Genomic DNA, 14,710 nt, shown 5'->3' with positions numbered 1-14,710 from the left:
ATAATTACCAAAAATGCTTTTGCAAGTATTATTTTGGCAACATGTTCATTGCAGAGAAGGCAGTTCATCTGTACCACAGGAGAAAATGTCCTTGATTTTTACACGCATTTTTATTTTAATGCATTCCAGGGCTTTAAGGTTTACTTAGCCCTTGGTATTATGAAATCACGATTCCAAGTAGGATGTCACCATATTTGGTTGTACAATTTCCCTTGATATTTTTACTTCAAAACAGAGTAAGTTGGGAGAATTTTGTTTGTACTTAGCAGCAATCTCATTAATCTTTATGAGCTTTCGCCTTTACTGACTGGCAAGTGGTCTTACCTGAGGTAACAGCGTAATCCATCAGTAGTAAAGTTAATTGGAATATGGTTTTCCTAACCTTTTCCTGTGTCTGAAGCAGGTTCTTTTACCTAAGCCACCCTCCATACAGCTGTGGAATTTTTCCTTGTTCTTCCTAAATTTGCCATCTAGGAGAGAGAATGTATGAGAGTATGGGATGGCTTAGGCAACAGGTATCTTCTTTAATTTTTCTCTTAAATTAGATCATAGAAAGAATACATGAGTGGAAAATGTGTGAGTAAATGAAGAAGGCTTTTATCCACTATGTGCTGGAGAAATTGCTAAGACTCTGGGTATCCTGGCTTGACTGAATGATTGTCACATGGATGGACCTCATGCTGATTGTGAGTGGATCTTAGGCAAGCTGGATAATGCTGAAAGATCAATGGGGGGGACTGTTAAATGGCCTGTTTGTAGGAAAGGCAGAGGAACTTCACTGAGGAAGGTGCTGGAGTCCACAGTAGGAGGTGTGGTAGAATCAGCATAACAGAACATGATCCTTATTGTTGCATTACCTTTCCTTATTGCTGGTTAAGAAACATGAGTCACTGAATACAGTGTTATGTTTGCATCCCCCCATGACCATACCAGGAGGCAGGTATGTTCTTCTTACTGATGGGGGAAAAACTGATTCTTAGGGAGAGAAAACATCTGCTCAGAGAAAACCAATGCATAAGAGCATGTCACTTATTTATAACTAATCTGCTTGAGCCATTGGAGCTGACAGTCACCAGGGAAGCAAGTGGTCCTGAATTACTGTCAGATTCATGTTGTCAGTAAAACCTAGGTTTGGAGATGCCAGTTAAATGTCCCCTAGGACATTTAAATTAAATGTCCCCTCCCTGTTGCTGGTGGGCTCAGGCTGTCCTCCTTTGTAATCCATGGCATTCTGTGTGTAGCCCCATTTACTACTCTCACACTGCACTGTCATTTCTGTTATTCCTTTACAGATCTGCTTTCCAGCAAAATAGGATACAATTTTGAAAATTTAATTGTCCCCCCTTAAATCAGGCCCCTTACAGCCTTTAGCCTATAAAAATGAGCCGTAAGGAAAAAAAGAGCGGGTCTTTTATAGAACTGAGTCAGTGATCAGCTTTCTAACACAAAGCTAATTTCCTGACTTCTTTAGCAAGAAAGTATCTAGAGATGAAGTTCCTGGAGAGAGAGAGGATTCTAAATTCTTAATTGTCCCATCAGCATATTAAGAGTTGATTCTTCAAGAATAGGGAAGGTTGTCCCTTCCTCCCTGAGGGCTGGGCCTGGAGGCCTAGTGTTCTGGAAGGAGGATGTGAGACTCGGTAGCTCATGTTCAAGAGGAAGAGGGAAGAACTTGTGCCTCTCATAAGTGGGTTATGGGAAAAGGAAAAGAAACTGGCACAGGAGAAATAAGTGTTAAGTCATATAAGCCCAGAGGAGTGTGTGGTTAAGAATGCTAGATGTCCAAAAGTGGATAAAGTATCCAAAAAAAGTTGCTATTTTTATTTTTTATTATTAATTTATGTTTTTTTATTTATATCTTTTACATCATTGTGTATTCCCTGTAAAATTCCCACCACCAATTCACCTGTGAATCATCACCATAGTCCCTTGTGCTCTTCTCTTGCCTGTTTTGATCCCTTTTCCTCTCCTTCCATGCAAAATGTCTCTGATTTTATGATTGCCTGCTAATTTTATTATTATTATTATTGTTATTTTTTCCTGATACCTTATTTGGTTCCCCTATAAGTGAAACCATCTGATATTTTTTCTTTTTCCTTCTGGCTTATTTCACTGAGCATGATCCCTTCTAGCTCCATCCATGTTGCTGAGAATGGCATGAGTTTATCTTTCTTGATTGCTGAATAGTATTCCATTGTGTACATATACCGTATCTTCAACCACTGTGGAAATATGTGTGGAGGTTCCTCAAACTCTAAAAATGGAGCTACCCATTTTAGACCCAGTAATTCCACTCCTCGGAATCTACCCAAAGGACACAAAAACATTAATTCAGAAAGATGCCTGCACCCCTATGTTTTCTGCAGCACTATTTACAGTTGGTAATATATGGAAACAACACAAATGCCCAAAAACAGATGTCCAAAGAAAGTTTTTAAACTGTAAGAAATCAGCAAGTCTTAATCAGCCTTTCCCCTCCACCCACTGCTATTTAGTTAGCTTGAGGGTGCTTTTTGGAAGGTTCACTATGAAGAATCAATCAGCTCTAGGCTATAAAGAAGGTATAGTTGCTTTGAATATCTCAGTATAGCACAAATGAATCTGCTTTCAGGATATGCCTAAAACACTAGCGCAATTTGCAAGCTGGGCAATTTTATTCATCAGCTTTACAATTCCAGAACAAAGTAGAATACTTAAAATGTGTTTGGTGTTCCACATTTGCGTCCTGTATGAATAAATACACTTATGATGATAAAGCTGCTAAAGGTCACTTATGTTGCCTTGCCCAATAACTGACCTTTGAAATTCATCATTTTGTTCACAAACTTATTTATTCACATATTTCAGACATTTTGGGCATCTATAGTTACATGATGTTGTGAAGGAAGCAAAGATGAACTGTTCCTTGATATTTATTCAAACATCAGGAATTTATTCAGTGCTTATTGTGTACCTCATATGCACAGCCTACCTTCAAGAACCTCACAAATGTGGAGAAGAGAGGAAATATGTAAATGAAAAGTTGTCATATAAAGCAGAAAGTAGCAGTTACCACAAGGAAAATGAAGATGAAGGAATAGTTGAGACAAGACCAAATGTATGTTTTCCGATCTTGTAAGCCTGGGTGCTTAGAGTGTATTGGAGGAAACAGAGAGAGGCCCTTCAACTTATTTTCCAATAATAGTACCTACAATGGTGTGTTTGGGGCGGCCAGTCAACCAGAGTCAATGGAGGTAAAAATGAAAGCCCCTTTCTGTAGCAGGGAGCTCTGCAGATACAGGTAAAGAGTTTTAGGGAAGGGCACAGTAATGGAATCAAAGAGAGACTGAAGATCATGTTAGTGTGTTCCTCTGACGCCAGGCAAGGGTCTGAACCCTACGCCAGGATAAGGGGTTGACACAAAACTGTACTGACCCAATCAAAGAATCATATTTGAATGGCTACATATTTAAATTATTTCACAATCATGAGAACAGGAAGTCCAGGTCCAGGAAATATGAGATTTGAACTTTGTTTTTGAAAGCTTTGCCTTTTTTTTTTTAAAGATTTATTTATTTATGTAAAAACTGGGGTACAGTTAGAGGCACGGGAGGGTGAGAAAATTCACCAGAGACAGAGTGGGGAGCAGAACAGGCAGAGGGACCGAGGACACTGCTGAGGGGAGCAGCGGGCGAGGCAGGAGAGGTCTGCTGCACCAAGTGGCGGGGAATCTAACCCGCACTGCAGAAGCTGCGGACAGCTTCATAGTGTGGCATTCAACCCGTTGCGCCTCCAGGGAGGCCCAGAAAGCTTTGCCTTTTAAAATAATTAAAAGTACCTCATGGATAGTCATAACTTTGCCACAGTTCTGCAGCAGGAACAGGTGAAAACAGCATGGATTAAAAAAGAATACAGGCTGAAAAACTGTGCTTGGACTGTTTCTAATGTGCATAGGTGAGCTTTCTCTCCAGACTCATTTACAGAGGTGGAAATCCAGGTACATTGGTGGAAATCCAGGTTTGCTACAAATAGAAGGCCTGCTGCTGTGTGTTATAATTTCTTGACTTTGGGACCTGTTCCATGAGTCCCAAGGGTGGGAACCACCGGGCTCCTGTGTCTCCATTGAGCTGAAAGTACACTTTGCTCATCTCACTGCTATAATCTATCCCAACTGTCGAGGTAGCTGTCTGGCCACCGGCAGCAAGGCTTGGGTCTGATCAGCTAGTTGTGTCCCAGCATCTAGTCACAGCATTGGCATTTTTCAATCAATAAAGGAATTTGTATGCTAAATCTATTCATATAGCTTAAACTTTAGACTGCAGAGATACATCAGATACAAACCATTCGGCCTTTTTCTGTATCTAATACAACTTAATTCTGAGCCTACCAAAAATTCAGAAAGGGTGGATCCAGAAAGATAGTTTTCTTTTGAGACAAACTGTTGCACATGTGTGTGTACTAGGTTGTGTGACTGGTTGAGTGAGTTACACATGAACAGTGCATGTATATGACATGTGGATTCAGTCTTAGGATTGGATATTGCATCACTGAAGGGGGAGGCTGGTTTTTATTCTATATTAACCTTTGTTGTCATGCCCAGGTCAGAGGAGCAGAGCAGAAAGAAAATAAGCAGGGCTGAAGGGATTTTTCTTTTGTTCTTTGTTCTTGATGGAAACTGAAGAATAGGAAAAGCTCTGAAATGTGCACCTTGTGAAGAAGGGATTGTGTTAGAAATAGAGACCCCTCAACAAGAGTATTGGAAGTAGTTTCCAAAGAGAGTTAATTTTTATTACCAGACCACTATGTTTGAAGAGACTTGCATTCTTCTTTTCACAGAAATACTAGTTTCATCTGTTTGCATTTTAGTACTACATGGCTGAAGGAAGATGAATAATTTTCAGGCGAGAAGTCATAAAGCTGGTATTTCTACTGAAATGGTTCATATAGCACAGTTATAAAAATAGCATAGCTTTTAGAATTTATCCAAATGTCATTGCTAATCTGTCTCAAAGTCACAGGCACAATCTATTCATTCTCTACAAGTCAAGAGATACAAACCCACAAAACTGTCTCTAGAATAAAATCCTTATAAATCCAGCACGATGGTATTACCATCTCTCTTTTTACTTTCTAATAAAGATAACAGCTGGGTTTCTTCACTTCAACATCTTTCTTTCATCATCTTTTCCCTGAATAAATGCTATCCTTTTTTTTTTTTTTTTTTGCCATTTCTTACATTTGTTTCTGATGATAAAGGCAAAGTTAAATAATGCTTTTCTAAAAGATGTTCAATATTATTAGCCATTGGGGATATACAATTTAAAAGCACAATAAAAAATCACTACACAGAGCCTCCCTGGTGGCTCAACAGGTTAAGACACAACCTATGAAGCTATTCACAGCAACTGCAGCACAAGTTCGATCCCCAGCCAGGGAGCTGCCCACAAGGTGCAGCAGACCTCTCCTGTCTCGCCCGCTGCTCCCCTCAGCAGTGTAGTTCAGTCAGTCTGCCTGTTCTGTTCTCCACTTTGTCTCTGGTGGATCCTCACACCCACCACACATCTGACCTGTACCTCAGCTCTTGTATGCATAAATAAATAAATCTTCCCAAAAATCACTATGCAGCTGTGAAAATGGCTATATTTAAAAATTATTGATAACATCAAATCTGATGGTGGGAAGGACCATGGCCAGGATGAGATTGTGAATAAGGTCATGTGGCTCCATGGAGTGGAGAGAAGAGTGGGACGAGATGGGCTGAGCAGAAGGAGGAGGCAGGGGTCAGACCCCATGAGTCCTGATGGCCAAGCCAAGGGTTTGAGTTTTAGGCTGAATGCCTTGGGAAGACAAATCTGAGTGTTACAGATAACATAGGCTGTAGAGAAGAGAACAGATTGAAGCAAAGGGTGTTCATGCAAGAGTGGAGGAAAATAGAGCCAAAAATTTATGTCAGGACCATGTAGGAGGTCTTTACTGCCAGGAAGAAGCATGTGACTTAATTTTGTAGATAAAAAAGAGCTGTGAAGAAGGAAAGAAATGATAGGATATGACCCTAAACTCTCTTTTCAAAGCATTTTTGTTGTAACAGTAAGAGAATCTTCATTTATAGTTGGCAGAGCATCAAGTACTTTTGTTTTCTGATTCTCTGATAAACAGATTTAGAGCAAAAAAGTCATGAAGGATCCCTCGATGCTTTATCCCTTTTGCCCTTTCAGTTCAGTAAGTAAATTTATGGTTAAATGTCACTAACAATTGAAACATAAAGCTTGAGAGGATAAATATATTTTTGAAATTAAATGGACTCACTGAGAATGAAAAAAATATGTAGAATCTTTGAATTGTTCACTCAGTTTGTTCCAATCATGATATCTTATTTAACTTTACTATGATGTCAAAACCAGATATTGACACTGGTACAATACTTTAACTAGTCTATAGACTCCATTCAATTTTCTTTCTTTTTTCCTTTACTTACTTGTATATAACATGGGTTGAATTAAAAGACTAAGGATCACATACCAGTTGTTAAGAATAAATTGTTACTGTTCTAAATAAATAAATAAATAAATAAATAAATAAATAAATAAATAAATGTTATTAAACATTTAGAAGGATTATTTTGGAAAAAAAAAGTATAAAACTTTACTTTGAAATCCAAACAAACCCACAGAACTTAATAAGCCAACAAATGGATGTGACTTTTCAGTTTTTAATAGAAAAAAAAAATCAATTGTATTTCCAAAGGGTTTGGAAACCTCTTCCTGATTCTCCCCTAGGCCTATTTACAAATTTTGACTCTGGGATAATGAGCAGGGTTCTGCCGTGGAACCAACATTCAATCTTCCTTTTCCCACTTTAGCACTATGGACATTTCGGAAGCCTCTGGGTTTAGGTGGAAAATTGCTGTGAATTTCTGTGGCCCCAAATACTGGACATCAATGTAATTTAATCAGTTTTTTAAAGTATTTATTGAGAACTAGTATGTCCTGGGTGTTCTACTAGGTATTATAGATTCAAAGGTAAATAATAAGTCATCCTTGCTGTAAAAGAGCTATCAGCTAGTTTGGTATAGTAGATGGGAATTCAAATAGCATTCTGAAGTAAGACGGAATGTGGAAATCATGCTAAAACAAGTGTCAAAAGAGCACAGGCGCTGAGTGAGAGATCTGTTCTCATCATGGGACTTGTCGAAGAGAGATGGGAGCCAAGTTAGCTGTTTCTCTAGAATCCATTTGCCTTATCTCCTACTCAGTGGATCACACATCTGTATCTGGGTGGGACTGACCTCACTCTGACTCTAAGAGTAAAGGTGAGCTAGTAGTTCTCAATCAAAGATGGTAACCTCTTCACTAGCAGACATTTGGAAGTCCACAGTAATGCTATTTGTTGTTACAAGGGCCAAAAAAAATGTCACCATAAATTTCCAAATGCCCTGTAGCAGAGAGGTGCCACATATAAAGAGGTGCTTATAAAGTAAGAAACAGCTCCATGTGATAAAAAACTGTTCCACTCAAAACAGCAACTGAAAAAACAGCGGTCTGGATCAATCAAAGAAATCTCATTCTATATTCGTTCAAGGAATCCAGGTTTAAACCAATTAGCTCACAGCATTCCCCTGGTTATATCCTTTCTGAAGCTTATTGGGCTTGTAGGAAGAAGCAGGTAGCTCCATCTAAATTGATTTAGACATATTTCCCATTCAATCTATATAATCTAAATTTATTTAGGTGGCTAGTTTGCTTCTCCATTTTTGTTACCACTGTTTCTAAGCAAATTATTAGGATGGCAGGAATGTTACTGAAGTATGAAAAGTAAATAGAAGCTTTAGAATTACTATTAAATTCATAATGTTACCATAAAAAGAGAGAAAGAAAAAGAAGGGTGAAACAAAAAGTCAGGGTTATTATTTATGGTTTAATGGGGAATATAAATGGGATATGGTAAAATTGTGAAAAGCTAAGCTAATGTACAATTTTATGTGTGTGTGTTTGTTTAAAAAAATGAGAAGGAGGGAGAGAAGGCATAGTGGCTGTCTTCATGTGCAACACATTCTAGGAATTTGAATGCTGTATCTTTAGAAAAAATTCTGTCCCTTCAGATTGCAAAATCTACACATTAAAGAAAGCTGGAAGAAAAGATTATTAAGCACTGTGATACTTAATCAAAGTCCATTAACATTGTCTAAAACTTTGTAAGTTGTGACTAAAATAGATTTATTTTATTCATATTATTAATTTTCCTACTGGCATGAGACTAGTTGGCAATATTCATAGCTACAAATAATTTTCGTATATTGTCAATGGTTATTATGATGTATGAAGTATGTAGAGGGATAAAATGTTCAATTACACTTAATTAAGAAAAATTATTAAGTCAGAGAAATAAAGTTCAAGTTCATATTCTTCCTGCTGCAAAGCTTATACAGTAGTATTCAGATAACCATTAACTATACTAAAAGTAAACTACATCTAGAAATTAAGAGTCATTGGTACCTGGATACTGGTCAGAGTTGTGTACTGGTAAGCCTTGACTACCAGGTAATTTGCTTCCAGGTCTATGAGTCCCAGGATCATATACTTCCACCATCGTCGTCGTAAAATTGCCAGGAGGTTTTCTTCCCCTGTGTTAAAAAGTCAAGAAGAAATGGGTTAGGTTCTTGACATATAATACTTATTTAGAAGGATTCTAAAATTTTGTAAAATAAAATTTTTTTACCATAACTTAGCAACTGTTTAATTAAGCAAATGAATCAATGTGTCAAAGACTGACATGTTCTATTCAGCTAATAGTACTCAGTGTAGGCTTTGGCCCTTCAGATTAGTTTCTATGCCAGAATGAGACTGAGCAGATTTTTGGTTAATATTTTATCATAAACATTTGAGGAAAAAAATACATTGTGTAAAAAATAAAAAGAAAGGTGTGCCAGAAAGGCTGCATAAACCCACAAAATCTAAATCACAATAAACTTCAGGATGGTAGAAAAGTAGGGAAGAGTGAAAAGCGTGGACAAACATCTCTGCTTGCAGCAGACATGCAGCAAGATTCCAAGATGTCATCTGAGTGCTTGCCCAGCTTTCAGCATCACACTCTAAGCATGTGAGAGTGATGAGAAAAGAGGAAGTTGAGGGGTCACAAATGCAAAAGAGTGCCAAGGGACTATGGTCTAAATACTGCCACGTCATCCTTACCATCTTTTAAGCTGGCCTGTAAATCTTCTCCAAAGAAGACATGCAGATGGCCAATAGGCATATGAAAAGATGCCCATCATCGCTAATCATCTGGGAAATGCAAATCAAAACCACAAGGAGATACCACTACGACGTCACACCTGTGAGAATGGCCCATATCAAAACAAAAGAAACAAGTGTGAAAAAAAAAAAAGGAACCCTCTTACACTGTTGGTGGGAATGCAGACTGGTCCAGCCCCAAGGAAAGAAGGGTAAAGTTCATTAAAAGACTAGAAATGAATCTGTCGTATGACCCAGCAATTCCACTACTAGGAATCTACCTAAAGAATGCTAAAACATTTCTCTTCTGCACTGTTGGTGGGAGTGCAAACTGGTCCAACCACTATGGAGAGCTGTGTGGAGATTTCTGGACCTACTAAACATAGAGCTTCCATATGATCCAGCAATTCCACTCCTAGGTATTTACCCAAAGGACACAGAAACATCAATTCCAAAGAGCACCTGCACCCCTATGTTTATAGCAGCACTGTTTACAATAGCTAAGCTTTGGAAACAACCCAAATGCCCAAAACTAGATGACTGGATCAAGAAGATGTGGTCCATATACACCATGGAATATTACTCAGCATTCAAAAAAGATAAACACATGCAATTTGCAGCAACATGGATGGCGCTGGAAGGGATCATCCTCAGCGAAATAAGCCAGAAAGAAAAAGAAAAATACCGAATGGTCTCACTCATAGCAGGAATCTAGAGAACTTAAATAAGGGACCAGGAAAATGAATAACTATAAGAAAGTGAAAATCAAAATCAACAAAAAACTATGAACCAGAGACACTCTATGGGGGGTGGGAGGTGGGGAGGGGAGGGATTGGGGTCAAAATAAGGGGGTTGCAATTGTATGGGGAATATAAAAATAAAATTTATTATATTAAAAAAAGAATGCTAAAACACTAATTTGAAAGGAAACCTGCAGTCCTATGTTTATAGCATCACTACTTACAAGAGTCAAGATATAGAAACCACCTAAATGCCTCAGAACAGATGAGTGAATCAAGATGTGGTACACACACACACACACACACACACACACACACACACACACACACACTGGAATACTACTTAGTGATTAAAAAAGATAAACTCATGCCATTGTGGCAACATGGCTGGAACTGAAAGGGATTATCCTAAGTGAAATAAGGCAGAAAAAGAAACAAATACCAGAGGGTTTCACTTAAATGTGGAACGTAAAGAAATTAAACAAATGACCTTAAATTTGAAGCAGGAGTGGGAAGGGAGGGAAAAGAGGTGATGAGAAAATGAGGACAGGGAGGAGGGGCAGAGGGAGCACAATGGACTATATGGAGAATTATGGGCGCTTTAAATTTACAAGGATGTAAAGTAAGAGTAACACACATACACACACACACAATTGATAAAAAAAAGCTGGAAGCATCAAAATAGACTTTGAATCTCTTGGTTCTTCATCCATATTGTTACATGTTCCATATGAGAAATTAACCTTGCTTCTCAATTATGATTATTAATAACAGTTCTCTGGAGCCAAGCTTTGAGGTCTTCAGAGAGGATGTGGAAAATACAGAAACACTAGTGAGTGGAGAAAAAGGAATGAGAAAGTACACAAGGTGGAACAGTATGTATTTCAACCTAATATGAGAAGTGACACTTCTACCCTATTCTATTTTTTAGAAGAGGGTTAATAAGTCCAGCCCACACTCAAGGGAGACACTTTCATATGGGTGTGGACACTGGGAGGCATGGATCATTGGAAGACAGCTCGAGGGCTGGCTACCCAGTGATACACAGCTTCAGGGTTCTAGCCGTGCTTCAGCTGGTCCTCAAGGTCTCAACAGACTCCATTTATTCACCTGTCGCTGGGCAACTCTCAGAACTTTGAGCCTTTGACTTCTGCCTTTAGTCTTATTCCAGTGATTTTCACAGGAAGTAGTCTTTCCAACCTTAATAGGAAACTTGCAAAAGCAAATTTTCCAGCTACATAGAAAATGTTAGAGTGTGAATTGTAGCTAGCTGACAACAAGGAGGGGTTTCTTGACCTTCAGTAGCTAACAGTTTTCTAGTCTCAGTTTGTTTGCCAGGTTTCTCACATGCTTTGCTTCAAGCACACTCAAAATAATGTTTTGCAGTGAATTGCTAACTGCTTTTCATTCTTCAAAATTAGCTATTCTCTGCTACTTACCTCATATCATTTCCCAACTAGGCAATGTGTATCCAGTTCTACACGGTCCCTTCACATGATTATGATTACTTACAAATCATCTCTTCACTAGAGTGGGAGTCCGAGTGGTAAGACATCAAATGTCTTACTCATATATGTATAGTAATGGCACTCATTGTACTGACATGTAGAAGGTAGGGATTTTGGAATGAATGAACAGTTGAATTGAAGAATATGCAGTGTAACATATTTGTATGTGAAAAGAACCAGTTCTACATAGGATGGTTTTTACACTTATACTTAGTGGCAATAATCCCCAAGGTCTTTTATTCATAGACAATTTGTTTTGGCAGTGGCCTTGCACAGCATTTCTGCCTTTCTTACTTTGCCTGCAAGTTTGGTGATTCAACACACCTCTTAGGATTTATCTCACAAATTATCCATTGTCAGATTGACTGAATAGTCACTTCTGGAGAAATTTTTAAAAACCCAGTCTAGACCTGGTTACCAGAAATTCTGATGTAACTGGTTCTGGGAATGGAGCTGAGAATCAAATCTAGAAATTTCAGATAGCTGGCGCTGATGGCCATTCTCAGTATGACTAAGGCTAGACATTCCCAAAAGATATAACCACATAATATCGAAGACTTTTATATGAAAGAAATAACCCAGGCATCTGACTCAAAGCATGCTTTCTCTTGTCTCTGGGCCCTTTCATATGCTGGTTCCTCTGCCAAGACAATTCTCCCTCCAGTCTTCAAGTGAAGTATCAACAGAGACACTACCACCAGGAAGCCCCCCTTGATCTCCCTAGACTTATTTGGGTTTTTCTGATATTAACAGTCTTTCTTTCTCCCACATATATCTCACATATCCCGAAATAATGAGTGTATTTCTTGACTCTGTTATTCATCAGGTCATTAAAAATTTGAAAATAGGGTCTCCCTGGTGGTGCAAGGGGTTAAGCACCGCACTATGACTCAATCAGCAGCCTCCGCAGCACGAGTTCAATCCCTGGGCTGCCAGGGAGCAACCCACATGGTGAGGTAGACCCCTCCTGTCTCGCCCGCTGCTGCCCTCAGCAGTGTATTTCAGTCACTCTGCCTGTTCTGTTCCCCACTCTATCTCTGGTGAATCCTTTCACCCCTTGCATCTCTGGGCTGTACTCCAGCTCTTGTATGCATAAATAAATAAGTAAATCTTAAAAAAAAATTAAAAAATCATTACTTTAAAAAAAATTGAAAATAGTGAAATATTCTTGGTCCTCATTTTATCTCTAGGACCCAACAGTATATTATGAACAGGCAATAAATAATATAGAATGCATAAATAAATTTCGTGTTTAATAATCTCAGCAATGTTAAATAACATTGAGATTGAGGTACTTAAAATATATCTACTATAAACATTCATGTTCCAGGCAATAAAAAATTCCTTTCTAGTTAAAATGTAGACAACTTCTGACAAAATTAATTTTGTTAACATTTTATACAAAATCTGCTATACATAGGACATAAAAAGGTCAATGACATATTAAACTGCAAAGCTGCAATTCTAAAGTCACAGGTCATTGTCCCAGTTAATTTATTCAATGAACAGAGAATTGCTAAACCTAGAGTACACCAGTCACATCTCAATATAGAGCACTGAAATCTGGGTCATAATGCTGCTTGTTCTACCAATCAACAACATATTCAAAGTCTAATTCATTACATAGATTCAAGGAATGATGTGTTGCCTTGCTATTTTGCTGAAGAATTTGCAAAGCAAAACAGCCTAAACAAATGTTTCCATATTGTTTCCTTTGAAGCACCTAAAAACAGAACTCATAGGCTTCCCTGGTGGTGCAGGGGTTAAGTCTCAGCACCATCAAGCTATAGCCAGCCACTGCAGCTTGAGTTTGATCCCCCACCAGGGAGCTGACCCACATGGTGCAACAAACCCCTCCTGATTTCCCCACTGCTTCCCTAGCAGGGTATTTCAGTAGATCTTCTTGTTCTGCACTCCACTCTCTGGTAAATCCTCTTACCCCCTCATTCCCACACCTCTGGCCTACAACCCAATTTTTGTATGCATAAATAAATAAAAAATAAATCTTTAAAAAAAACATAGAACTCACTTGCTTAGCAGAATTATCAAGGAAGATGAGAGAATAATTTCATAATATGGATAGCAGGAAAAAAAAAGCAGTCCTTCAAAGGACTGTTGGAGAATTTATCTATGTGACTGTCATAGACACAGATGTACAACAGATCATTCAAATTCTTTCTATAGTAATAGAAACAATTTTTTTAGAACCTTGTGTCAAGATAGTGCCATCCATAAGATACACCAGTACAATGGATGATATGTTGATGTTTGGAATTTTTTTAAAATTAGCTACGTGGAATAATGAAACGTTGGAATTAGGGTTTGGTATTTAAATGCATTCTGTTATTTTTATTATAAATATGTTCAAGTGTAAATAGAAAGAGAATAATGTAATAAGGTGCCCTCTAATCTGATATAACAAATGTTACTATTTTTGCCAAGCTCGCTTTTTTTTTTTTTTTTGAGAAAGAAAATGTTACAAATGAAATTAAAAACCACTTTTGTTCCTGCTATTGGAGCAGCAGCCTCTGAGCTGGTTCAATAGGGCCTCAGTTTCCATACTCTGGAGCTTCCTGCTCCTGATGACAGCTGTCAGTCCTTCTATAGGTGGCCACTACCCAGTACTGCAGCCTCCAGGTAGCCAGTGGCCCATGTGCTGAGAGGGTACATGGGCCAGTGGTTGATATTCCGGAATCCACCCACTAACTTCCTGAGCTGGGACTGCTGGGAAGTGGGGGCGAAGTGGTGCTGCCATGACAACTGGAAAAGCAGGAGCACTGGCCTGCTGTGTTAGGCTCTCTTCCACTTAATGGTGTCTACAGCTCTTTTTTGGGTGAACTGCACAGACTCATCTCTCATATGGATAGCTCTGATCCAGGTGCTCTTCTCAGGCCTCAGCAGATGGCCAAACTCCATGCATCTGGTTCCCAGATTACCCTTAGGCCTCAGCAGATGGCTTCTGCCTCCTCTGCTGAGCAGGCCATCTGCCATCTTACCACAGCTGGCTCCCGTTGTACTGGCTCCAGTCTCCACACCACAGACTCTGTTAGGACAGACTGCATCTTGCCACATACTGGCTTAAAAGCTCCCTCTCTCCCTCTCTCTTTAAATACACTTTTAGTATTAAAAAATCTAATCACAAGAATTATTGTTAGATGCTGTACTAGTTGCTGAATCCTCATGAATAATCCTCATGAATAATCCACATGCAAGGTGGGGTGAGGGTGGAGGTGGTTAATACATGTTCAATGAAGAA

General features: G+C 38.7%; 1 protein-coding gene across 2 annotated transcripts in view; it reads right to left on the bottom strand.

Moving 5' to 3' along the window:
* SLC35F1 (solute carrier family 35 member F1) overlaps positions 1-14,710 on the bottom strand; it is a 348,022-nt gene that overhangs the window by 53,653 nt on the left and 279,659 nt on the right. For both annotated transcript variants that reach the window (XM_054699129.1, XM_054699130.1), the window contains one exon: positions 8,472-8,599. In XM_054699129.1, coding sequence (XP_054555104.1) covers positions 8,472-8,599 — 128 coding nt within the window. The remainder of the gene's footprint in view (positions 1-8,471; positions 8,600-14,710) is intronic.

Source organism: Talpa occidentalis, unplaced genomic scaffold (genome assembly GCF_014898055.3).
Source record: "Talpa occidentalis isolate TD23 unplaced genomic scaffold, MPIMG_talOcc4v2.1 talOcc4.2, whole genome shotgun sequence".
In the NCBI taxonomy this organism is placed as follows: Eukaryota; Metazoa; Chordata; class Mammalia; order Eulipotyphla; family Talpidae; genus Talpa; species Talpa occidentalis.
This window is presented reverse-complemented; position numbering and strand designations above follow the sequence as displayed.